This window comes from Micromys minutus (assembly GCF_963924665.1).
Source record: "Micromys minutus genome assembly, chromosome: 21".
Lineage (NCBI taxonomy): Eukaryota > Metazoa > Chordata > Mammalia > Rodentia > Muridae > Micromys > Micromys minutus.
In genome coordinates, this window is record NC_137956.1 from 50,351,846 (window position 1) to 50,378,025 (window position 26,180).

Consider the following 26,180-nt stretch of genomic DNA (forward strand, 5'->3'; position numbering starts at 1 on the left):
TTCCTTCTTGGCCTCTCCTCTGCGGGCACAGAGCAAGCTTGGCAGCTGTCATTAGGCCCCCTGCAAGAACTCAAGGGAAAGAAGACTCATCAGCCCCAACCCTGCCTGGCACAGAAGAGGCATCTTGATGGCTCAAGACAGGCCTCAGCTTCTTCACCTGAGCAACAGGGCTTGTACACCTTCAAATCCCAATTCAGCAACTCAAAGTCTTATTGGAAAATGGTCCCCTGCAATGGCTGGGACTCTAGCTAGACAAAGGAGATGCTGAGAACACTCCCTCTCCCTACCCCCCACCTCCCCAAAGGTTTAGGAGGCTGGTCCAAAGAGGCTGTTTGGACTTTCCACCATTCCTGGGAATTCTATCAGCTGTTTCAAAACAACCTCTGAGAAAGGCAGCAGCCTGGGGTGGGACTAGGTGATGTGGCCAGTTGCTGCGCCTCCTGGTGGCCATTCTTTGATAGGGCTGACCAGTGGAAATAAACCTTCACCCCGGTCCCTCTCAGGCACACAGGAGGTGGTGGCTACAGGGTCTGCAGGCTGCCCAGCCTATAGAACAGTCCCAACCCTGCCACTTCTGGTTTGGGCCCAAGTCCTCAGACCTGTTCAAACCAGGAATGTCACATCCCCCCAAACCCCTCCCACAGACCACCTCAGACCCACAGGAAAACAGACAGATTCAGAGTTGCTCTCTCTCTCACACACATATTAGTAAAACTTTAGATTTATTCTCTACACACTTAAGCCACCTCATGTCGTTTTAATTTTAATATACACAGTATACAAACAGCTGTATCGACGCACGGGTCAGTTTGAGCGTGTGAAAGTTAGAATGTGCCTGTCATGTACTCAAGGTAGATCTTTGTTGTCAATGGAAAAGTAGCTCATAATGTGGGCATTGAACGCTGAGGGTAACTGAGGGGTGACTGGTTTTGCTGAAACTAGCCTGTTTTTATGCTCTTAGTAGAAAAGCCCATTAAGTCAAATCAAACCCTAGAGGCTGAGTTATACAAGGAACTCATGACATTCCGGAAGCAGTCGAAGGATCTTATTGGTGTAAGGACCCAGGTCACGTGCTCGCAGCAAACTCGGCTCTAAGGGGAAAGAGTGGGTCTCATTTTACCTTAAAAAGGCAACTCGGGGCCTCAGCCCTGCTCAGGACTCCACATGTGCAGACATTTCCCTGTCCCACTATCCCCAGATGTGAATACAAAGCCCTTTTCCACAGCTGCCCGCTGGCATCTGCCTCCCCAGCAACACAAGAGTGATAGGTGCTGGTAGCACACGCCTTTAATCTCGGCACTGGGGACGCAGAGGCAGGTGGATCTCCATGAGTTCAAGGCCAGCCTGGTCTACAGAGCAAGTACTGAAAAAAAACAACAAAGGAGGAAGAAGGGTAACTAATACCCTGTTCTGGGCCGGGCGTGGTGGGGCATAAGGGCTTTCCTTGTTGAGATTGGAGACACCTACAAAACCAGCTTCCTTGGATCCTGGAGCAGGTCTACTGGTGCTGACTATATCAGGGGCTCCACACACAGAAAACTTGAGGCAGACGGAGGAATGAAAGGAGCCGTTTCCTTTCTGGACTGAAGGCATGGGGCCTTTCTACTGCAGCAGCATAAAATGCCACCGTGTAGATGCTTGAACGCTGGTGCAGCCTACTGCCTGCTGCTCACACCCCAGTGGCCTCGTAACTCGTTCCTGTCACATCCTCACTGAGGAGGGCGGGCAGAGACTGTGACTCAGGACTGAGTAGAAGAACCAAGCTGATCTCCAGGACACTGGGTTGACTGACCTGTGCGTTGCTTTCCCCCCACCTCATCTCTCAAGGGCACCCTGGTTTCTCTTTCTCCACCATGCTGGGCTCTCACAGCACACAGGTGGAGTGACCCCAGACCTGGGGGAGACAGTCAGATGTGAGCAACAAGCTTAGACGTGAGCACCCCTGCTCATGGACAGCTTGGGTCACACACGCAGGAGAGAGCTTGAAGTGTTCCTGTTACAGTGACTCCCTTGGGGAGCAGCACAGGACAGGAACAAATGAAAGTGTGGCCTGCAGCCGAGTAAACACTCTTCCTCCCCACCTCAGGCGTCTCCTATGCTTCCAACAGCCACCGGCTTAGGCAAGCTGGCTGTGACCTTTGACCCCAAACAATGCTGACAACCAAAGCGCTGCTTCCCCTGAATGCTGAACCAAGGCAGGGTGGAGAGTAGGATTCCAAAGCTGCCTCCCTCTCCATCGCTGATGCGAGGCTTCCGGTCTCTCCACAGACTCTAGCCTGCATCTCCATCTGGAGGCAGGAATGTCCGAGACAGAGTGGAAACAGGCGGGGGAGGGGGAACTCACGGTGACTAGGAAAGAAAGAGGGTCAAGTAAAAGGTCAACAGGGTTCATGGACAGCAAGAACCACAACCCTACTACTCCTGCAGGGTCTGTGCAGGGTCTGGGACTGAGAGGGAAGCCACCCTCAGACCGCCCAGCTGTCTCCACTTTGGAAAAAAAAGAGCCAGGTAGAGTTCCAGTCAAGATGAGGTTCCCTGAGGGAAAAACAACCCAAACCAAATGCTTTCTGCCTAAGCCTATGCCGGGCTGCGCCCACCGGCTAACAGCACTGAACAGGACACACCTTCAATAAAAACTGTTTGCAGCCCTGTCTGTGAGCCGGCTGGGCACGAAACACCCCCCAGAAGAACAGCCAGCGAAGGGCATGAAGAATCCCACTGGGATACAAGTATCTAAGACTGACCCAAGGCACCTGATGCCTGGGTGTCCCTGGGACTTCTTCCCTGCCGCTAGCTTCATCCTCAGGTAGGTGAGGCTTCTCATGGTTGGGCTTTGCACCAGGGTGTTCTGTTTCCACTGAGGATGCCTTTTCCTTCCACTTGGAAGAGTCAGTTTGGAACCCTGTCTAGACGATAAGTCACGAGCCGTGCCACCAAGCGTGGATGACGCCTCCACTAGCATCTACGAAGTGTGAAGTGTCTGTAACCAGTGTGCCCTCAGGGACTGCTTCAGTACTGCTTGTGGGTTGACAACTCATCTGAGACCCTAGAGTGTGTCCAGATGTAGAGCAACATAAAACCACACAGGCTTAGGACGAAAACAATACAGTTTTAGGCTGACTTTTTTAAAATTACCTTAAAAAGTTTTTTCTTTTTAATGTGTGCTTTGAATTAAAAGAATTTCCCTCCTCCTCTGCCTTTCTCTTTTCCACTTCAGAATTCTGTCGGAAAGAGTGAGCATTAGCCTGCACAGTACACACACAGGTGTTAGAAAAACAGTGACACAAGGCTGAAGTTCACGTCTAAGGATGCTGCCAATACAACACTGATACCAAAACATTGCAGATTTGATTAAAAAATTCTCTCATAAGGAAAGAAAGTTACAATGGATATAGTTTTCAATCCAGTCTGGGTGACATAACCGTGTTCCGGAAACGATGCCCGGTGGCTGACAGCCAAATTTAACAGAATTCTCTAACTCTGCGCTCTGGCTTTCCCCACTACTCTGTGGCTTTGGGATGGTTTTCTCCTTTAAAAACTACCAAAATAGTCTCATGAGCCAACCCATAAAATTGTGGGTACACTCCAAGAACGAGCCAGAGGGGTGAACTCCAACATGGCCTCTTGAGAACCACTATATTCACACTGGAAATACGGGGGAGGGGATAGAGGGACGGGATCTTACTCAGAAGCACACCGGAAGTGGCTTTACAGAGCACGTGCCAGTCACACAGAGCTTTCGAGCATTAACACCTACTTAATACCTGTGCATAAAACAAGGCCATGATCTAATTCAGATGCTCGAGGGAGGTGCAAAGGAGTCATTAACTCAGGGCCTCTCCAGGAGGAGGTGCACAGGCCACATCCCCAGCAAGGCTACAGTGAAGAGCACCCAGCTACCACAACAAAGGCAGGTAAAGCAGCCTCCCCTGCTTCTGTTGAGGACCTCTGAAACCCTGGCATTTCCCTTCCACTCAGCCCCTCTGAGGGGCCTACTCATGCCTATGTGATTATGACCCAGTGATACTGGTTATTAATCCAAACATAATTCAGATCAGTTCTGCAGATAAATATAAATCACATCTGTATCCATAAAGTCCCACCGCCATAAAAGGTCTCTGTAATTTAAATAAACCCGGATTTCCTTTCTCAGCCTAAGTTTGCTTCATTCTGAGTAAGCTTCAATTTATATCCAAAATATATTTAAATATTCCAAAAGTTTATCGAACCCAAGTTATCAAAAAATGTAAACGAAATTTACCTAGCTTATATTGGTGAACTATATTTCCAAGTTCTAATTTACCCTGTCCTGATAAGGAAAACTGATGTTACACCAAACCCGCAACCTGACGGCAACTTTGAAGTTTCCTCACAGATACATTTCATTTACTAAACCTCCCATATGGAATCTAGTAGTTTGCAGTTATTGTTGATTAGGAGACCAAGATACAGCTACTCTGACCATCAGAGATGCTCTCTGAGCAAGCCCCGGCTCCAGCTGCCCTGTCCTGCGCTCTGCTGGTGATTCTACACAAATGTTCCACACAGACCAGGACTGGCAACCAGCAGCCCCGGGTCCTCCGTTTACACCTGCCAGAATCTGTGACCTCGGGAGCGTCGAGGATGGAGGTTTGAGGTGAAGTTGAGAAGCAGGAGTGGAAACAGACTGGCCTTCCAGAGGGGTGGGATCAAAGGTGCCATCCATTGCACGATGCTCCCCTCACACTCCGTAGTCGGACTGCCTCTCCTGTAGCTGCCTGGTCAGGATCTGATATGAAGACAGAAAAGCCACCCCCACATGAAAGAGAATCTGCCAGGTGTTCCTCAGCCCGTGCAGGTACGCATTGCCCAGGCAGATGGAGGCCAGCATCAGCAGCACCTTCAGAGTCCGGGCTGGACTGTAGAACAGGTACAGATAACACTGAAATGAGACCACAGCACAACCGTCAGACAGCAACAGCCTCAAGTCAGACCTGGCAGATGGCAGCATGCATCCCCTTGCTGACTGACAGCTGCGTGCATTCCTTATGACAGCTGCACGCATTTCCTTACTGACAGCTGCATGCATTTCCTTACTGACAGCAGCATGCATTTCCTTACTGACAGCAGCGTGCATTTCCTTATGGACAGCTGCATGCATTTCCTTACTGACAGCTGCATGCATCCCTTATTAACTGACATCTGTATGCATTCCTTACTGACAGCTGCATGCATTTCCTTAACTGACACCTGCATGCATTTGCCTTACTGACAGCTGCATGCATCCCTTATTAACTGACATCTGTATGCATTCCTTACTGACAGCTGCATGCATTTCCTTAACTGACACCTGCATGCATTTCCTTACTGACAGCTGTGTGCATCCCTTATTAACTGACATCTGTATGCATTCCTTACTGACAGCTGCATGCATTCCCTTAACTGACACCTGCATTTATTATTAACTGACACCTACATGCATTCCCTTATTAACGGACACCTGCATGCATTCCTTACTGACAGCTGCATGCATTTCCTTATTAACTGAATTTGCTGCAGCAAAGCCAGGACTAGCTGCTGCTAATCACTGGATGAGCAGAAGATTCAAAAGAGAATGCAACAGGTGTCACAGGAGGAAGGATGTTAGAACACACAAGCAGATGTCCAGACTGCAGATGCAGGAAAGAGAGATATGTAGCAGGAAGCAGACCAGGCAGGGAGACCCTCCCAAGACGGAGTGGCCTCCCTATAAGGTCCTCCTTGGGGAAACCATGATAGCTGAGTGAGCTAGTGTGGAAAGCTATGCATTCCTGCTGTGGGGGGAAGCCAAGGGTTCTTGAGTCACAGCCAACTGAGTGTCACTGTTCCCTCAGGCAACAGCCTGACATTTTGAAAAGCCCCCACTCAGGGGCTGCACCTACCTGTGCAATGCAGGCCACAGAAGGAACAAAGAAAGCCAGGATGTTTCCAACCTCCTCCTGGGCAACCTGAATACATTGGGACAAAGAAAGGCTTGAATGGAACCACAGTGGCACCGCGTCTTTGCCCTCCTTTCTCTGGTGTGGCTGACATTACAGTGGTGCGTAGCCAGAGCCAGCATTGGCGTGTGACCATTTTCAATGATTAGAGGGACCTTGTACACTCCCCAGGCCTCCATGATCCATCCTCACAGGGAATAAGCTCCCACACCCGCACCCCTCAAAATCCTGGTCATCTGCTAATGTGAAGTTTCTCTCAGCACCTACCCTGGGCCCTGTCTCCTCTTCAGTGCCTCAGTGCTGCCCCTGTCCTGAGCCATGAGAACTCAAGGCAGGGTCGGTCGTAACCACCTTGCCGGCCAGGCCTCAGTTCTACAAACAGCTGGTGAGCGCCTGATCCACACCATGCACGTCAGAGATGAGATGTGGAAACCAGCCTAACACTGGCACTCTCCTAACACAGGCCTGACGCTGCTCTCAAAGGAGTCTGTCTACATCAGCGTCCTCGGTTCAACACCGGAAACCACCACGGAAAATTCATACAATATACTCTAATCACAATTTCCCCTCTCCCAGACCCTCCTACCTCCCCCACCCAACTCCATACTTTCTTTCTCTCTGAAAAAACAAACATGCAGAAGAAAAGTGGGTGGGGGGAGAAAAAAAACAAAAAGCACAGTAAACACATACACACTCACACATTCATGGACACACAGGCACACATACACACACACACACACACACACACACACACACACACACACAGAAACCATAATATATAAGCAAAGACAAGTAAGATTTAAAATAAAAAAAAAACCAGCCCAAACAAAGCAATATGAGACAAAAAACAAATCTACCTTTAAAAACAACAACCACCTGCTTGAGCTGATAATAATCCTATTCCTTTGTCAAATATTTGAAATACTTCTAAAACTATTTTTAAAGAAATATTTTTAAATGCCTTGAAATAGAAGGTGGTTTCACCATCAGTGGCCAACTAAAGGGATGTTCACTGGGGCCCAGGACGTGGCTCTCCGATAGAAGAGGTTTCTGTTTCCACACATCACACCGTGGTAACATCTTTTCCTAGAACCTGACAGTGTCAGAATCCAACCTGCATCCTGCTGCTGACACATCCTAGATTCCTAAAGGTAAGAGGCAGCCCAGAGCTCCTGCAGCAAAGCTGTCTGCATCTTAGCAACACTCCAGAACTCCCAAGGACAGTCACAAAAGGGATCCTTCCAGATTTGTTCAACTTACTACAAAGTGTAAATTTTTGTTTTATTTTTTTATTTGATACCCTATGCTGGCCCAGAACTCTGATGCAACTGAGGATGAGCTTGAACTCCTGATCCTCCTGCCTCCACCACCCCAGCGCAGGGATGGCAGGGGAGCCATGTCCAGCTTATGGATTTAAATTTCTAAACTGTCATATTTCAATTTTTAACATTCATAAAACCCACCTGCACTGGGCAGCGGTGGCACACGCCAAGCAAAGGCAGGTGGATGAGTTTAAGGCCAACAGAGTGAGTTCCAGCACAGCTACACAGAGAAACCCTGTCCCAAAAAATATAACAAAAACCAAACACTAACAATCTGAAAAATAAAATGTCTCCCATCATTGGCTTCTGTCACTTGTAAAGAAGAGCTGGAGATGTAGCTCCAGGCTAAAAGGTACTCACAAGGTCCTGGGATAAATCCCTAACACCGCCCAAAACAAACAAACGAAACCAGTAAAGAGAGTCACCTGTAAAGAATGCTCTGCGAGGTGAACTCCGCGGATGAGGTTCAGGGCCGCACACATGATGTTGAGGACAAGAGAGAGGACACCCAGAGCTGTCACTGGCTGCATACGGAGCTTCGGAGCTTCACAAGGAACAGAAAGAAGAGTGTCGTGTGAGAATCGTCTGGCATAAAGGTGAACAAGACCACTAACTAGACCTAATGGGCTCACACAGTAAACACAGACCACAAACGCACAGTCTACAAAGTGGCAGAAATTATGGGGCAAGCGAGAAATGAATGGATCTCAGAAACGGAGGCAAACTTCTGGGAAAAATAAATAGATAGATAGATAAATAAACAGGCCTTTTGGTGTCAAACATAGACTTGCAAGTACTTAATCCCCCTTTTAATTTTAACCAGGGGTGACTTGCTCCTGGAATGAGGTTCTGAGATACCTGAGATCACCAGCGGGTGACATGAGCATCAGTAATGCTGGGGAGTGTCCCTCTGGACACAAGGTCCCAACACAGAATCAGCCGCTGCTGGAGGCCACCAGGCCAGGCTGAGGTGATGAGGGTAGAGATGATCAAGACTCTAGAAGCACCCCTGCCATCTGCCTCAGTCTCTAGTCTGCAAACTGCTCCACTCTTTCTCCAGCACCCCTGCCGTCTGCCTCAGTCTCCAGTCTGCAAACTGCTCCACTCTTTCTCCAGCACCCCTGCCGTCTGCCTCAGTCTCTAGTCTGCAAACTGCTCCACTCTTTCTCCAGCACCCCTGCCGTCTGCCTCAGTCTCCAGTCTGCAAACTGCTCCACTCTTTCTCCAGCACCCCTGCCGTCTGCCTCAGTCTCCAGTCTGCAAACTGCTCCACTCTTTCTCCAGCACCCCTGCCGTCTGCCTCAGTCTCTAGTCTGCAAACTGCTCCACTCTTTCTCCAGCACCCCTGCCGTCTGCCTCAGTCTCCAGTCTGCAAACTGCTCCACTCCTTTTCCAATACAGACTGTTCAGTGTCATGTGGGCATCCAGAACTATTCACAGCAGATAACTTTAAATTCTACAATACTCAGGACGAGGAGGTGTGTAATCTAGAGCAGGCTGCAGGCTGATAATGGGAACAGACTTGCTGTTTCCCAAAGGTCACAATTGAAATGAATTCTGGTTCACAGATGCTTTCCAGCCCAGTCTTCTTGCCTGCTCCTTCCTGAGCATCCTTTCTGGTCCTGACATTTCCCAACACAAAACACACCCACACACAGACACACTCACACTTGTACTTACACAGACACACACACACGCACACACATGCTCATACACATGCACACTCACACACACAGATACACTCACATACACAGACGCACACATACACATACATGCTCACACAGTGCACTCCCACACATACACACACATACACACACACTCACTCACAAAGAAACACACACTCATACAGAGACACTCACACAGACACACACACTCACACAGACACACACACTCACACACACAAACACACATACTCACACAGACACACACTCACACAGACACACACTCAGACACACACACTCACATAGACACATACACTCACACAAACACACAGACACACACACTCACACAGACACACTCTCACACAGATGCACACATATATGCATGTGCACACCCTGTGAACCACAGCCCAGCTAATGCTACTGTTAGTGTGTTAGTTCCTACAGAGCAATTCCAGTTCCTGTTACAACAGAACATGCTACCTGTGAGGCCTCTAGCCTCGGGACAGTAAGTTGAGGGAAACCACAGTAAAACGTCTTAGACAGACGAGCAAGTTGGCACTTTCAGGGTTGCTCCTCTTGTCTAAGTGTTTAAAAACAAAAACAAAAACAACATCACAAAGGTGTCCTGGGCTCATGCGAGGCAAGGGAGAAACTTGGGCTCAGTTATCCAGTCACCTCCTGCCAAGGCCCAGTGTCCCCCAACATAAACTGGAACAGCCTTCTGGCTGGCAGGTGAGCCAATCTTGAGATTTACTGGTTTAAACACATTAAGCCAAAACCACTTTAATTGGCCACAGGTAATTTAATATGCCACAAACACAAATTTAATATGCCACTTAAATTTCAAGCCATGAGTTTAGTACAGGAGTTTTTAAAAAGTTAGACTGTTATGACGTAGACATCTCTGGCAGTAGATGTACCCTGGCCCGTCTGCAGAGGTCAAGGGTCAACTGGGGAGAGTTCCCAGAGATCAAACCAAGGGCCTCAGGTTTGACGACTAGTGCTTATGCAGAGCCACGTCACTGCCCCCACTGCAGGATTTCTGGATGCTACATAAACACGTTCCCTGCAGCCTTCCTCCAACAGGAGGGTCAGGGCTTCCCAGAGCAGGTTCCAGTGAAGCTTGACTCAAGGAGGGGCCACACGATCCATTGAGCGGCTTCTGAGAATACCAGAACCCCTCAACTTAACCTTGAACAACCTGCCTGGCTGTTCAGTCTGGGGACTCTAGACTGTCACCAACTGCTTCCTTAATGCAAGCCTCTATCACAACAGTAAGGCTCAGCTTGGTTTTGTTCTTTTTAACAAACCGTCTGAAAATAGGATCCATCCGTATTCTTCCCAACATTATTTATACGCCCCTACCCAACCAGCTCATTTCTAGTGCTGGGGGATTCCTATTTGACACGCAACCTGTTGTCTTCGTCAGAGAACAGCGGGTACTTACCAGGTTCAGAGTGCACCGGGGTGTGGCCATTCAGCACGCTGTTTGCCACATCTGTGTCCTCCAGAGACAGGACTGCTGGAGGCTGGAACTGCAGCTCCTCTTGAACCTTTTCTAAGCCACTCTTCATCTGGGAAGAGCTCATGTGGTTAAAATGCCACTTTGTTTTCTGAATGACACTGTCTGCAGAGAGAGGTGGCGGGGCGCAAGTTGAGCAACATCGGAATGGGGCAGATGGGGAAGTGAGGCACCCGTTGCTAAGCAACCAGTAAGTCAGATTCTGAACAGAGTCAGTTATCGGAGGTCAGGTGACTGCTACGTATTAACGCTCGTGTGATCCACTTCTTCAAAGAGGAATAATTAAAGTGTGGCTGCAGAGAAGCCGCCAACCCTCGGGGATCCCAGAGTTGGCAGGAAGCACCGGGCCTGCCCCTTCAGGCTGTCTCTAAGCTTGGAAACAGGAATAGCTATTCCTGACAGTCTCATATCAAAAGCTTTCATTAAAAAAAAATCACAAATAAATATGACTCTGTTGTACAAGCTGGGAAGGCATATTTGGAAGGTGTGCCGGTTATGTTTGCCAACTTGACATGAGCTAGAGTCATCTGGGAAGAAGGAACTTTACAGTTGAGAAATGCTTCTATGAGACTGGCCGGTAGGCAAACCTATGAGGTACTGTCTTAAGTTATGATGGATACGGAGGGCAGGGTCCACTGTGCTCGGTGCCAGCCTGAAGAGGTGGTCCAGGGCTTCTAAGAAAGCAGTACGCGCCCTCCACAGCACTGCCTCAGTGCCTGCTTTGAGTTCCTGTGCTGACTTCCCTTCATGGTTGGAGATGTATGCTGTAAGCTGAGTAACCCTTTTCTTCTGAGTGGCCTTTGATCGCAGTGTTTACCGCAGGGACAGGAAACAAAGCAGGACAGAAGTGTCAGCTTTGATTCTTTTAGTTACATTACTATTAGCCCACTTCAACAAATCATAGCATGATTTTGTTCGTTTGTTTAAAATTAAGGGCTCATATATAGTCTAGTCCTCAAACTTGCTATGTAGCCAGTGATGGCCTTGAACTCCTGATGTGCCAACCACTAGGATTCTGGGGCAACTCCATGCCTGGCCTAACAAGCTTTGAAATGGAGGCCCAGTCGCACAGTTCTCCGACTCGAAGGTGGTGGTAGGGAAGGTCTCCTGTCAGACCTATCAGTGCCCTTCCTCTACCTCCTCACAGTCTCTGGAGAGCCAGAAAGCCACTGTGGTGAGTGTCATGGCTACTGGAATTGCTATGAACTCAATGGCATGGGCTCGCACCTCCCACAGGTTTCCTGGATGGCTAAGCCCAACCTTAACTTCAATTTCTACACACACAACACCATACAAGAGAAGAAACACAAGGAAGGCAGATACAAACCAAACTCAAGAAAAGCGTAGGGCCGGGAGGCCAGGCCGATGCGGGTGGTGTCGTAGGAAGCTATGAAGTCCCAGCACAGAGCCTCCAAGAAGCAGAAGGCCATGGCTGCCGGGCACTGGCGTGAGCATATGGCCATACAAGCCACGGCCCCCGAAGACGAAAAACTGGAAGAGAAGGAGACGTCTGAGCTGCCGGGACACAGGCTTGAGTGACCCCACCTCATCTTCCTCGTTATCATTTGCCTTTAGATTTCCTTTGCTTTAAAGACAAGACCTCTCTGTAGGTCAGGCTGGTGTCAAACTATGTAGCCCAGGCTGGTATCAAACTATGTAGTCCAAGCTAGCCTTAAATTGATGCTTTCCTGCCTCAGCCTCTTTGGATTGTAGGATAGACTTGGTGCAGCCGTACACATGCAGGCAAAGCATTCATACACATAAAATAAAAAATTAAATGAATCTGGAGCAAGACGGGAGACAGAGACAGAATTGCTCAGAAGGTCGTAGGCAAGCTAGCCCATAATATGCAGTGCTATAGAAACAAGAGATGCCTGACCTCACAAGGTGAGTGGACAGTACAAGATCCTGAAAGTTGAAATCAGACCTCCCCGCACACACCGTGTCATTTGAATGGCCTCAGTTATGTGTAAATGTGTGCATGTGCACCACACATTTCTGTGTACATATGTGTGCATGTGCACACACATTTTCTAGTGTGCACAAGCCACTGGGGTCCACCACTGACACCATAAAAACAAGCAACACAAGAAAAAGCAACAGTAGAACATTTTACCACCCTGCCTTTTTATATTTGTTTGAGACAGCATAGAGTTCTTCCAGGAAAAGAATGTCCTGCCCAGACCAGCTTCTCGGAGCTCCAAAAAGAAGGCTCTCAGAGGAGGTGGAGGAGGAAGAGAAGGGAGAACAGGAGAAGGAGGCAGTAACTCAGAGGAGTCTGCACTATGGGTGACAGACAGCTCATGTCTCCAGCCACCATCAGCCTGCCACCAGCATGGCTGACACCTTCCTTTTATGGTTTTGAGACCAAATGGCCCTAAAATGTCTAAACTGACCCCAACTTCTCTTGCCACTTACAAGACTTATAAAAAGGGAAAGAGAGGGACTTGGTGAACAAAGTAGGCTCCCAGGTGTGAAGTTTGTAACAAACAATTCTGCTATTTAAGCCTGCCTTGTCCCCAAGGGCTTCTTGCTTCAAGTCTCAACATTGAGGAAGGACTAAACCCATGAGCAGCACACCTGGGGACCATTGGCTGCCCTCAAGTCCCGGCTCTGCCACTAGCTCGCTGGAGCCTGGGCTAAGTTGCTTGACCTCAATTCCTCTCTGTAAAACACATGACCCTGCCTGCCCTGCCTGATCCTGTCAAGTGTGCCGTGGGCCGCTGGAAGCACAGGAAAGCTGTCAGGGCATGAAGCATCTGCAGCGTCTAGCAGCAGCTTCGCCAGCACCCACCCTGCGGTGGGGCTTCCCCTGCTGTACTAACACAGAAATCTACGGCTCACTTTAAGTCTCTGGAATGAGAGATCCACCCTCGCCCGTTTCCACTCCTCTGTTCCTCCAAGGAGGATCAGAAGTTCAAGGTCGTCCTCGGCTACAGTCTAAGCACACAGCTGAGGGAAATCCTGTGTCTGGGCTCTTCCACTCTGTCCTTTTCCCTTGCTGGCATGTTAACGTAGCTTTCTCTCTTCTTCCTTCTAGTGTACCTACGTGGAAAATAAAGTGACCGGCGTACCCATGGGGGCAGTGCACTAGTGGGTGCTCTCTGACAGCAGAGGAATGACCAGTGCTGTGCAGGGGCTCTGAATGGATGCGTCTTCTTCCCTAGTCTGTTCCAAGCATGCACAGCCTCTGGCTGCGGGGACCAAACCTTCCTTTACCCAAGCTGCCTTTAGCAATGCCACCTTGACGCTCAGGTCCTGGAGACGTGTTTACTTACTAGATACGGAAGTCACAACTTTCTGCACAGCCTCGGCCTGGATGCTGAGCTAGCCTCTGGGCTAAGGTCTTGAGCTGCCTCCTGCATTCCAGAAACTCCTGGGCGTGGTAGAAGTCAGTGGAGGCTGAGAGGGGCATTCCATCCCTCACACGTACTATGCTGGCAAAAAGGATCATGGACATGGTCCGAGGGAGGTCATGAGGACACCTGAGGAAAGGAACGATCCTTCGTCAGTGAGGCCAGGAAATGCAAACTTTCTCCTATGTTCTTCCAGTGCTCTCCCTCCCTTATTTGTAACCTTTCCCTCCTCTTTACTGAAGACGTCCCTTCCCGGAACTAAGCAAACTGGGATGAGGGACAAAGGGATGGAGAAAGAGGTGGGGCCAGCAGGGGTCAAAGCAGCAGCAGCAGCAGCAGCAGCAGCAAATTATAGAGCTGAAGGTCCTAAAGGGACAGGAAGTGTCTGACCCAGCAGCAGGGTGTGTGTGTGTGTGTGTGTGTGTGTGTGTGTGTGTGTGAGTGAGTGTGTGTGTATGTGTGAGTATGTGTCTCAGGTTTCCCAGTGAAGAAGGTGCAATGCAGGCCACACTAGAAAATGGAGGGTGTGCCAGAGTCTGGGCACTGTGGTGGTGGCAGCAGGGAGTGGCAGAGCTGAGAGAGCACATCCTCTGGAACTTCTGTTCGCTGACACTAAGACAGTCGGTCTTCGGGATGATGAATAAGCCCTACAGATGGCTGAAGGGAGTCAGTTAGCAAATCACATCATGGCAAGATACTAAACATTTGGCCACACTGTGTGAACACATTAAGAAACAAAAAGGAAATAGATCTGGGCCGTGTACCTGTCAGGACAGAAGGAAACCCACATTAGCAGGCCACAGAGCCGGCAGGGGGTGTGCTTCCCGCTGACTTCACCGTACATCTGTGAGTCAGCCCAGCAAGGGCAGGCCTCCAAGGACGAGCCCGGGGGCCAGCACAGCTCTGGCTGGTCTTCTATGCTGCACATAAAAGTGTGTAGACCTTCTATGCTGCACACCCTCTTTGTGGTCCTGGCTGCTGGGCTGTTTAGTGGGATTCACGGCTACACTAGTGGCTCAGGCTCAGGAAGACAGCGTCAATCCACACCACTCCTGGTTTCTAGTTACATGTTCCCTTCTGCAGGGGCAGGTAAACACATACCTGGACACACACCTATATACACACCTATGCACACATACACACACCTACCTACATACACATTCACACACACACCTAAATTCACACACATCTGCACACACCTATGTTCACACACCTACACATATATCCACACACACACACACACATATCCATACACACACCTATACATACACCTATGCACACACACCTACACACATATCCATACACACACCTATGCACACACATCTATACACACACGCCTAGGCACATACATTTACACACACCTACACACATACTCATACACACACCTATGCACACATGCCTACACATGCATCTATGCACACAAACACATCTACACACACACACCTACACACTACAGACACACACACACAAAGGGATATCTCAACCCTTCATCCCAAAACCTTCCAGGCTTGCCAGACTAGACTGACTCCTGCCCTCTGTCAGCCTCTTCTCCTCACTCCCGTGGTCTAGCGCTTCCACTAGAGTCAGCTGTGAAGACCAAAAGCCAAGCTTCATAGTCCCTGCAGCTCCTGCAGGGCCAGGCCAGCCACCAGAGGGCACTGTAGGCGTCCCAGCCTTACATGGAAGAAAAGCACACTGAGCAAGATGCTCAACTGAACTGGTTAGAACACAAAATCAGTTTGAAATCAGAACAACTCTGGGGTTCAAGACACTAACTCCTCACGTGGTCAGTGTGGACTCGCATGGCACAAGGAAGGAAAAATGAGAGTCAGTGAATTAAAGCTATAGCAGAAGGGTTGAGACCAGCCCGCACACCACAGCGTACAACACCCACCCTGCGTCAGTTGTCCACTGAGACTGCAAGGAGGAAATGGGTTTCCAAGTGACGGTGATCCTAAGAACCAGTTTGGCCACTATCAGAAGGACACAGGAGACCGTGACTTCACCCACAAGGCTTTTACTGACCAAACCTGCTTTTCCTCAATACTGTAATGAAAAGTTCTAGCTGCTTCCAGCTCGGTCCTGCTGTACCAGAGCAGCCAAGACTGAAACCTTTAAATCCTTTAAGCTACCTCTGATGACCGAATAAAGGTGGCATTGTGGGTATGTCACCTGTGTCTGAGGGACTGAGACAGCAGCTGCCTGAGGAGCTGAGGGACTTAACCCAGCTGAGGAAGAATTTTTAAAATGGAGACAGGGACTTTTTAACACTGTTTTCCTTTAGTAACATGTGTGTTGGGGTGAGACAGTTTTAGCTCAGTGGTAGAACATTCACCTAGTATGCACAAAGCCCCCAGTGCCAACGACCAACACAGCAAGCAAACAACTACAGTTCCCAAGTAGGGAGGCTAGGGCTGGAGACATGGCTCAGTGGTGAAGAGCACTGACTGCTCTTGCAGAGGTCCTGAGTTCAAATCCCAGCAACTACGGGGTGGCTCACAACCATCTGTAATGAGATCTGATGCCCTCTTCTGGTGTGTCTGAAGACAGAGACCGTGTAGTTATATATATAATAAATAAATCTTAAAAAAGAAAAAGGGAGGCTAATCTTTGTGAGGACTGATGTTTGTAAGCTCAGGGCCTAATAAAAGGGTGTGCCTACAGCCCTGTTGTCCCTCGCAGAGGCTGAGAGTGAAGTGTCCTGAGGCTACAGAGTGAGACCCTACCTCCAAAACTCAGAATACAAAACAGGAGCTTGGGGGAGACATGGATGCTCTGTACTCAAGTGCACAGTAGGCTGTTCCAGGCCCTACTAAGTGCAAATGAAACCCTGGAAATCCGGTATAGAACAAACATCAGGAGGTTCTAAAAGGAATCAGAAAGGTGGGATCACAGGGCCCTTCCGTGACACACATCTCAGACCTGGTGTTGGAAGAATTGGCGCCTCAAAGCAGCCAATACAGAGAGAGCACATCTCTCATCGCTACGACAAAACCAGCTCACTTTACTCAGAATCTGGAGTGGTTTAGCCTTAAAAACCAGAAAAACGTCACATTAAAAACCAGTCTAGAGGCTGGAGAGATGGCTCGGCAGTTAAGAATACCAGCTCCCTCTTGCATTCAATTCTCAGCATCACATGGTGGCTTGCAACCTAACTCCAGTCCCATTTTTTGGCTTTTCCAGGTTCTGCCTTCATGTGCACATACTTACATAGACACACACACACACACACACACACACACACACACACACACACAGGCAAAAATAAAATACATCTAAAATAAAAAGAATGCAGAGGGCCTCGTGGTGGTGGTGCACTTGAGAGGCAGAGGACACACACACACACACACACACACACACACACACACACACACACACACACACACAAACCATCAGAGCATTCTGCTGACTGAAAAAAGCTGGTATCCAAAGGACACATACTAGGTGGAAATGCTGAATAACACCAGTGTGAGGTCTTATATTTGAGTTTCAGAACTGCCACTACCACCCCACCATCATCATCATCAAAGAAAAAGAAAAAATGGGGCTGCATACTGCACAAACTCCTCTACATAATGTTCTCAAGACCAGCCTAGGCTATGCAGTGAGACCTTGTCACAAATACAAGGAGCTGGGATGTAGGTCAGAATTAGATGCACAAGGCTTTGGTTTCAATCCTCGGTACCACAAAATAAGTTAAGTAAAAGCAGGTGAAGGACCTATGGTATCTCTCTCTGTATTCTCTTTGAAACTTCCTGTGACTGTATTTCAGAAACTGTAAAAAAACAGAACTTAGCACCGGGTCTCCATCGTGGGCTTCTTTCTATAAGAGTCATATTTCATTAAATATTTATCATAGTTAAATGTGATCATCAATGTGACAGCCCTCTCTGCTCACAACTGTGCTCAGATGACTATGAGAGCCGAGAGACCTTTATTCCCAGCGGCTCCTCGCCTAGAGGGCATTTTTAAATTGGAAGATACTGTGGTAACATCCAGGGTTCATTACACAAAGCTACCTCAGAAATAGCCAGTGTTCAATTTAAGACAGGGGTGCAAACCAGGGCTAGAGGATGCCGGCCATCCTAGTTGAGAGGCGGAGGTGGGATGACGAGTTCAAGGATGGTCTGGAACAAAGCCCTGACACTTCACTCAGAATAAAGGTGCTTGCTGTTGCCTGGCCACCGGGAGCACAAGTGACAATAAGTACATTAGCTGGGTAGTGGTGATGGATGGACCACAGCGGGTTTCAGCACACCAAGGGCTACATAGAGAAACACAAATAACATAAACAAAATAAACCTGCTGAGCAGACAGAAGAGGAACTGAAAGTTACCTTGTTTCTGCTCACTGTAACAAGAAATGTATGTCTGCAGGGTGTTTGCCATACCTCTGAGTCATACTCTGAAGATTCTACACAATGATTAGAGAGAGAAAGGTTTCTGCAGCGCTGTCTTCGGAAGCGGACCCACGGAAGAGGACCAAACACCCATGCCCATGTTTTATATAACACAACTGTTTGTTCTGTTCCTTGTTTTGGGTTTTTGTTTGGTTGCTTGTTTTTTGGTTTGTTGTTTCATTTGTATGTTTGTTTGTTTGTTTTGAAATAGGGTTTTTATGTGCAGTCTTGTCTGCCCTGGAACTCACTCTGTAGACCAGGCTGGGCTTGAACTTATAGAGATCTGCCTGCCTCAGACTCACAAGTGCTAGGATTAATCGTGTTCGCCACCAATGCCTAACTTACATACACATCTTAATCTTCTTCCCACACTCCCTAAATTCTCTTTACCAGGTTTGCAAGTGTCCTGTCCTGTCATACATCACAGGCTGTCCTGTCCTGTCATACATCACAGGCTGTCCTGCCCTGTCATACATCACAGGCTGTCCTTATATGTATACAGCACAGACTGTCCTGCTGTGTAAACAGCAGACTGTCCTGCTGTGTATACAGCAGACTGCCCTACTGTGTGTACATCAGACTGTCCTACTGTGTATACAACACAGACTGTCCTACTGTGTGTACAGCACAGACTGCCCCTGCTGTACCCACACTTGGTTCCTATAACCGAAGCAACTCTTTTATTCTCATTTTCCTCTCACATTTACTCTTTAACTTCCCATCAAATCCCCCCAATATAAGGACCTAGGCAAGGCGCAAAATAGATTTAAATTAGCAAAAGGTGTTGGATTTAGTACAGTCAAGTACAAGCCCCCATCATAGGCACAGTGCTGAGGAAAGTATGCCAAGGGTACAGTGAGCCCGTGACGGATTCACTCTCTGATCTAAGGTTTGAGACCCGATTCCCAGCTTGGGATCCTCTGGGCTCCGAGTTGTGGATGGCATACAGGGGCCAGCTGCAGCATCTCTAAGAGCTGAAAACAGAAGGAAGCTGCACGGGACCGGGAGCTCCCTTTGCACTTGGTCTTAGTCAGGAGGCCGAGCAGCAGCACAACCCACCTTCTGTATCTGTGGGCGCTGCACCTGCAGATGCAACCAACCCCAGATGGAAAACATTTTTTAAATAACTGCATCTGTTCTGAGTATGTACTGACTTGTAATGATTTCCCAAACAATATGCAGCAACCGCACACGGAGCACACTATGTCAATGCTGTAATTAATGCAGATATTATCTGAGGCACACCGGGGCTTGTGCACAGATTACAAAAAACGCAAAGCCTCTGTATGCAATGGATCCAGCCCAGCCTCCCAAGGGTGCAAAGGGACTAGGAACTTCGTGTGGGCAATGCCACTTAGTGTTCAGAGCTTCCTTGAACCCATGGGTGAGGAAAACACTAAGGATCAGGAGGTAGAAGTAGGTTTCAATCTCTGACTTCCATAGTCTCTCCTTGGCCTGTGGACCTCTAAACCAAACTTTTGAGTTCACAGCTATCATCTCTCTAAAGACATCCTCCTCTACCGCAGGACCAACACCTACGCAGGGGCGGGTGTGGGTCTCAAACCTGTGATCCCAGCACTGGAGAGCCAGGGCTAAACAAGCAAACAAAGCACCCCCTAATCAGACTTGCTGAGAGAGGGAGGGGGCCAGGGCTACACTTGTACAAGTGCCCCTTAAAAAGCAGAGTGTGGTAGCTCATGCTTATAATACCAGCACTTGCTGGGCAGAGGCAGGAAGGTCAGGAGTTCAAAGTCACCCCCAGCTAAGGGGCATGTTAAAGGTCAGTTTAGGCTACAGGACACCCTGTCTAAAAAAATGAGCCAAGGGGGTGGGTGAACTGCTGCAGTGAGCTCAGTGGCACACAGCTTTAAGCCCAGTACTTAGAGGCAGGCAGACCTCCAGGCCAGCATGGTCTACACAGTAAGTTTCAGACCAGCCAGGGCTACACAGTGAGACCCTGTCTCTAAAGTAAAGTAAAAACCACCTCTCTGTACCTAGTGTATTATACTCTAAAGCAGCTGTCTCGTCTGGCTATGCTGCCTTTATCTCTGCCACCTGGGTGCTGGGATTAAAGACGTACACCGCCAACCCCAGCTTGATCTGAAATTCTTTATGGGACATCAAGATCTTCTCTCAAGTTGCCATAAAACATCTAAATGGAACCTCTAGGGACCTGTCTACAACTGTCTTCCTGAGAACGCTGTGGTGGGACTGAATCACTCAAAGCTGTCCCTGTTTTCATTTCCCTGACAGGTTCTTTACCTGAATAAACTCTCTGTGTAGACTTTTACAGACACTTTGCCCTGCCATTGGCTCTGCGCTGAGGGCTGCTTTAGTTTCTCTGATCTTGTCACCATCTACACCAACTGAGCTGGGCATGGAGGCCACACACTTGTGATCCCAGAACTTGGGGGTGAGGGTGGTGTGTGGAGGCAGGAGGATACCAAGCTCAAGGCCAAAGTCGAGTTACATGGGGCCCTGTCTCACAAAACCGCAAATTGTACCAACTTCTTTCATCAGAGGCAACACTGTTCCTTCCCTGAATTTGGCTTTTTGCAAGCTTGAGCCCCACACCCACACCCGCTCTGCAGGTTCTTTGTCCCGGGTTATCCAAGTCCTGGAAAGTTGATGCAGGGGTGACCAGGCCTTGAAGAAACCAAGTCCTGCAAGACCAGCAAGACCAGTAGGCTAAGGAAAGTTTGCTCTCAAAAGAAGCAAGCGCCAGAACTAGAGAGCACAGGTCTACGAATAAGGGAACCACCGCCCCGCCCTCCCGAGACACGCCCCGACCCCGCCCCGAGCAGCGGGCACAGCCGGCAGCGCATCCCAGCAGGTACGCACCGTGCAGGGGGCCGGGCCTCGGCGGAGTCCCACCCGCCCGGGCTGCAGCCCGGTGGCCTGGACCCCGACCCTACCTCTCCACGCCCTCCTGGCCCGCTAGCCTCACCTCGCCCCCGCGGCCGACCTCCGCCTCGGCCACCGCAGCCCACCCCGGCGGCCGGCGGGGCGCAGGTTTACCCGCGGCCGGGCTGCAGGAGGTAGGGTGTAGTACGCATGCGCACACCGTGAGCTCCCATTCGCTGCTGCTAAGCGACGCTCACACCCAAACAGACCAATCGTGGGGCGCCTCTGCTGTCTGGTTGTTCGGACTCGGAAATTGAGTGAATCGTCCAGGGCTAGTGCCCCGTTTTCTCCCCACGGCCCGCGTCTCCTCTAGCCCCCGTGTGAGTCTCACCTGCAGCGGCGTGAAGAGGCTCCGATATCCCCTCGATGCCTGGCCAGGAGCGGACAGGGCTGTTCTCCAGAGGCGTCCAGGCCCCTTGACTGAGTGACACACCCTGGGCGTGGGTTCTTGCAGGCTACGCTGGAGGCCCGAGATAGAGGATCCGAAGAGCATAGCCTTCTGCCAGCCTGGAGAAAGTGCCAAAGTCCGATCCCCGGGCAACACACCCTCGCTACTGGAGGAAGACTGAGTAGCAAAGTTAAGCCCTTACTGTTTCTGAGAAATGCTGTGTGCCTCTCACTGTGTACACAGCAAGTGGAAGCACAGAAACCAAATCGAGAGAAGGGGGCAGGGGACCAGGCAGGAAAGCGGGTGTCTAAACACGAGTCATGCTTCCCAAAAGCATAGGTTCCAAAGAGAATTTACAGGAATACTTGGCTTGGAGTTCGGGCTCAGGGGAAGCTTCCCCGAGTCTCAGGCGGTTGGCAAAGGAGAATTGATGCGTTTCAGAGACATTGACTTGTGCACAGTACCCTGTGGGGCTGAGGATGTATCTCTGTTGATAGAATACCTGAACTACAAAACCCCGGGTCAGCCCTGCCACCCTCTCCATACATCCGAACTCCAGGCTCTCCTTGGAACTCGCTTCAGTGACCCCGTCTCTGGTTCTCCAGGACTCAGCTTCTCACTAACGTTGCACCTTCAGCTTCGCGGATACTTCATTTCTATTCCTTGAGACAGGATGTTATGTATCCCAAGCTGACCTTGACTTCACTGTGTAGAAGGTTGTGAATCTTAAGGTGACCCCACTGTCTCCATTTCCTGGGTGCTGGGATTACTGATGTGTGCTTCCACAGCCAGCTTGTGTGGTACTGGAGCTCAACCCCAGGGTTTCCTGCTTTCTAGACAAGAGCACTACCAACTGAGCAACATCCCCAGTCCCAGCTTTCCTGATTCTGAGGCCAAATGCAAGTCAGTGAACCCCAGAACTGGCTCCCCTGGTTCTCAGCCTCAGTCACCACGTGAGCACGTTCTCCTAATAAACCTTCACCATAGAGACGGAGATAGCCTACTCATCCCATCTCTATGGAGAAGCCTACTGTCGGTGCCAACATAGCAGCTGGATGGACGGGTTCCGTGGAGTGTCCCGAGCTGATAGAAGACTTCTAAAGGGCATTTCTCTTGAGGGTGGAAATACAGGCAGGGCTTACGTAACCAAGACAAATGACAAAATGAACACAGAAAGGCTTGTGGCAGTCTGAGATAGCCTTTGGACACTATTGTGTCCTGGTATTCAAGTCACGCCCCAGTCCCCTCCCACGCCATCAGGGCTGGTCTGTAACAAGTCTCAACAAGGCTAGTTCATAACATTCACAAGGGAGAAAAACACAAGGGAGAATGATGCCCTGTCCACTGTGTGCCCTGTCTACATAGAGAATATTTGCTACTAGATCCAGGAAACTCTGGATTTAGTAGTATAGTGCTCATGCCTGTATTACCAGCATTCACACCAGTAATCAGGAGGCTGGCAGAGAAGCCCTGCCGTGGATCTGAGGCTAGCCTGGGCAAAATAGTGAATCCTAGACCAGCTTGACTGCAGAAACCCTATTTTAAAAAAAATCAGGAGGACTAGAGAGTTGGCTCAGGAATTTAGATCACCTTGTTCCTCTTGCAGAGGACCTGGGCTTGACTCTCCACGCTCACACAGTGGCTCACAAACGTCTGCAACTCCAGGATGATTTGACACCCTCTCCTGACATCCATCCACAGGCAGGAGACAGGAATGTGGTGCACATACACATATGCAGGCAAAAATTCGCTCACATAAATCTAAACAAAATGTTTTTAAAAGTAGAGGACTCCAGGTGGGGATGTGGTGCCTGTAAGGGACCGTCTGCCGAGCATGCATGTGTACAGGAAGCCTTGGCTTCTGTCCCCAGCACCACAACCATGTCTGGAGTCTCAGCAGTCCAAAGATACAGATGGGATCATCGGAAGGGTAAGGTCATCCTTTGTGAGACACTGTCTTAAAACCAGAGTAAATGAACAAGATCTTTTTGAATGTGGTGAAACCTTGGGATATTAATATTGGAGACTTGAGCAACTCAGAATGCTCCTTCACCTTCTGTCTGTTACACCTAGTGAGTCTCAGGCTCCGACTTAGAATGAAAAGGGAAACGGGTAAGGAGTAGTGCCTGAAGTCTCAGCCCACATCTCCAGTCATTTGACCACTCATGGCCACTGTCACCTCCAGAGGCATTCCATTCCAAGCATTGCGCTCTCCACCCCCACAGTCTCTACATCTCCATGTCTAGTTATTTATAACTTTAGACATTTGATCTCTGCCTTCCCCTCCAGCTCATTGCCTCCTCCCTCCCACACTGTCCAGCATGCCTCTGCTTCGTTTTGTTCATTAATTCTTTTTACATTTTCACTTCGTTTCCCATGGGTTGGGAGTCCAGGGGTGATCACATCCACCCTGCTGTTTCTGACACACTGTCACCGTTTTGAGTCACCCTTCGGTCCCCCACCTTGTCCTACTGGACTGTAAATGCTGCTGCCACGTGGATCTGTACCACACACGCAATGCTAGCCTCAGCCTGGTCCTCCATGCACCCAGCAGGAGCAGTCAATTTTCTGCCCAGCCTTCCCAACACCCAATTCCAAATCTCCCTCACGCCTTTCCCTTACCTCCCACTCTTTGACCCCTTTTGCCCTTCCAGGCACCTTCGTCACTGAAGAACAAATAAATAACCATAAAAGTGATGGGTGTCAGCTGCTGGAAACTCTTCTCCCAGCATCCTTCACTTTCTTTATCCTCGGTGCAGCCAAACCTCTGGGAAACTCGGACAGCGTTTGATTACTCAGTGCCTTCCCCCCCCCCCCACTACTTCTAAGCACCTTCAGTTCCGACTTCTGCCCCATCTCATGGCTGCCCCAGCCTACAAGAATGACATCAAAGACCTAGTCTTACCTTGTCTGCTCAGCATTGGTTACTTGTAAGTCACTTTAAGTCCTACCCCAACAGTTCCCTGGTTTTAGTCTCTTTCCCCCTCCCATCTCTTCTGCAGCTTCTTTTCCTCTGTATAAGGGAAACCTCAACACTCTCTTTAGGCAGGCTTATCCACTACACCATGATTCCAATCAATTTGTCCAAGTGGTGTTTCTCACAACTTTGTCCCTCCAGACTTCATTCATACTTCCAGACCCAAATAGCCATGAACTTCAATGTTTCCATATGGGATAACATTAGACTACATTTCTGTTGTCTTCGGTCCAGCTCGCCCCACACCTGTTCCCTGCCTCCATAAATGGCATTATGACATTAGATGCCAAACTCAGAACTCCCAAGCACCATCCCTAGTTTTCCCTGTGTCTTCCTCCCCACTCGGTCACTGAGGCCAACCAGGTCTCCTGCCTCAAGTGCACATTTCTCTCACTGAATCCATCTTCTCTGGACTGCTCACCCGTAGCCACCCCCTAAATGTTCTTCACACTCATTCCCCTTCCTACCTTTCATCTTATCACTGACAAAGTTTTCAGGTGTTACCAGTCTTCTCTGTCTGAAATCATCCACGGTTCCCACTGCCTCCTGGAGAAAGTTCAGGATTGAGTCTTCTCACCCCCCCCCCCGTCCACACCCACACACTGAGACTTCTTCCCCCTCCTCAACACCACCGCCTGCCAAAATCAGTCCTCCACTTCTAAATAGGAATTGCTGAGGATAGAGTGGTACTAAGGTCTGTGCCCGGCTCTTGATGACCCCACTCTGTCCATCCCATTTTCTGAGGAAAATCCCTGTAGGGAAGGAACTGATGTGGGAACTTAAGAAGCAAGAGCCTCCAAGTTCAACCCCATACAGACAGGTCACCCCAGCTTCTCTCGCTGGATTCTTGTGCCTGGAATGACTGCTATTTATACATCTTAATGGGAGTGGGCAAACCCGTTTCTAGGGCAGGGAAACAAAGCTTTAGGGCAATCTCAAGGTCTTCCCCCCATGAAGTCCTAAAGTCACATTGCCCTGGCTCAGAGTCTGACAGTCACCGTTGGCCAATAGGACTTGGAGAAATGCATCTGTTTTTCTGTTCTGTAAAATGCAGAAAAGGCAACAAGCAATACGATTTCATAGCAAACGGTTGGTTACTCATGGTTACAAGTGTATTTCCCACATGTATTTGGGTGCCCATGCAGGCCAGAAGAGGGCGTTCGATCTCCTGGAGCATAAGTTACAGGTGGTTGTGAGCCACTCGAATTGGGGGGTTGGGAATCAAACTCTGGTCCTCTGGAAGAGCAGGAAAGGATGCTCTTAATCACTAACCCCTGCTTGATAAGCTTTTTTGATTTTTCCTTTTTCTTTTTTTCTTTTTTTTTTTGCCCAGAAAGAATCTAGGCACATTTATTTATCTTCCAGGATAAGGATAAGAGGAAAACTAATATCAGTGCTTTCCGGTTTCATCTGACTGGAAAGAGCCCCTCAGTTCCCACTGTACTGGAACTAGAAGACTTAGGGACTTGGGAGGCAGGCCGCACAAGAAACTGGTCAGGCCTTGGCCAGCAATCATTAGCAAAGTCCTGCCCCCAGAACAGCGTCATAGACTAACCCTAACCCTGCAAGCTTCGCGTCCAATCACAGGCGATGCTCCGCCCCACTCTGCAGCGTACCCAATCAGCGCCGAGTGTCTAGTCCCTCCCCCCACGCAGGGAGGCGCAGGCTTGCGTCAGCAGCGCGCGACTCGGGGG

General features: G+C 49.4%; 1 protein-coding gene across 3 annotated transcripts; it reads right to left on the reverse strand.

Annotated features, from left to right (window-relative positions):
• Positions 1–825: 825 nt before the first annotated feature.
• On the reverse strand, positions 826–21,232 carry SEC22C (SEC22 homolog C, vesicle trafficking protein). Of its 3 annotated transcripts, none has more exons than XM_080934091.1 (7): positions 21,165–21,232; positions 13,741–13,947; positions 11,790–11,953; positions 10,388–10,567; positions 7,705–7,823; positions 5,901–5,966; positions 826–4,921 (listed from the first exon to the last, which is right to left on the reverse strand). In XM_080934091.1, exons 2-7 carry the CDS (start codon positions 13,920–13,922, stop codon positions 4,721–4,723), a joined length of 912 nt encoding a protein of 303 aa, XP_080790217.1. In that variant the 5' UTR covers positions 13,923–13,947; positions 21,165–21,232; the 3' UTR covers positions 826–4,720. The 3 variants fall into 3 exon arrangements, with proteins under 3 accessions (XP_080790217.1, XP_080790218.1, XP_080790216.1); XM_080934092.1 differs by having other exon boundaries at positions 826–4,768; positions 21,059–21,168; XM_080934090.1 differs by having other exon boundaries at positions 21,059–21,168.
• Between the last annotated feature and the right edge of the window lie 4,948 nt (positions 21,233–26,180).

What these genes read in the sequence shown, in the direction of transcription:
- SEC22C (XM_080934091.1), bottom strand. Translation starts at nt 13,922, where the DNA reads ATGTCCATGATCCTTTTTGCCAGCATAGTACGTGTGAGGGATGGAATG. An exon ending in AGTTGTGACTTCCGTATCTA is followed by an intron (nt 11,954 to 13,740) that starts GTAAGTAAACAC and finishes CTTCTCTTCCAG; the next exon opens with TTTTTCGTCTTCGGGGGCCG. An exon ending in CCCGGTGCACTCTGAACCTG is followed by an intron (nt 7,824 to 10,387) that starts GTAAGTACCCGC and finishes TTCCTTGTGAAG; the next exon opens with CTCCGAAGCTCCGTATGCAG.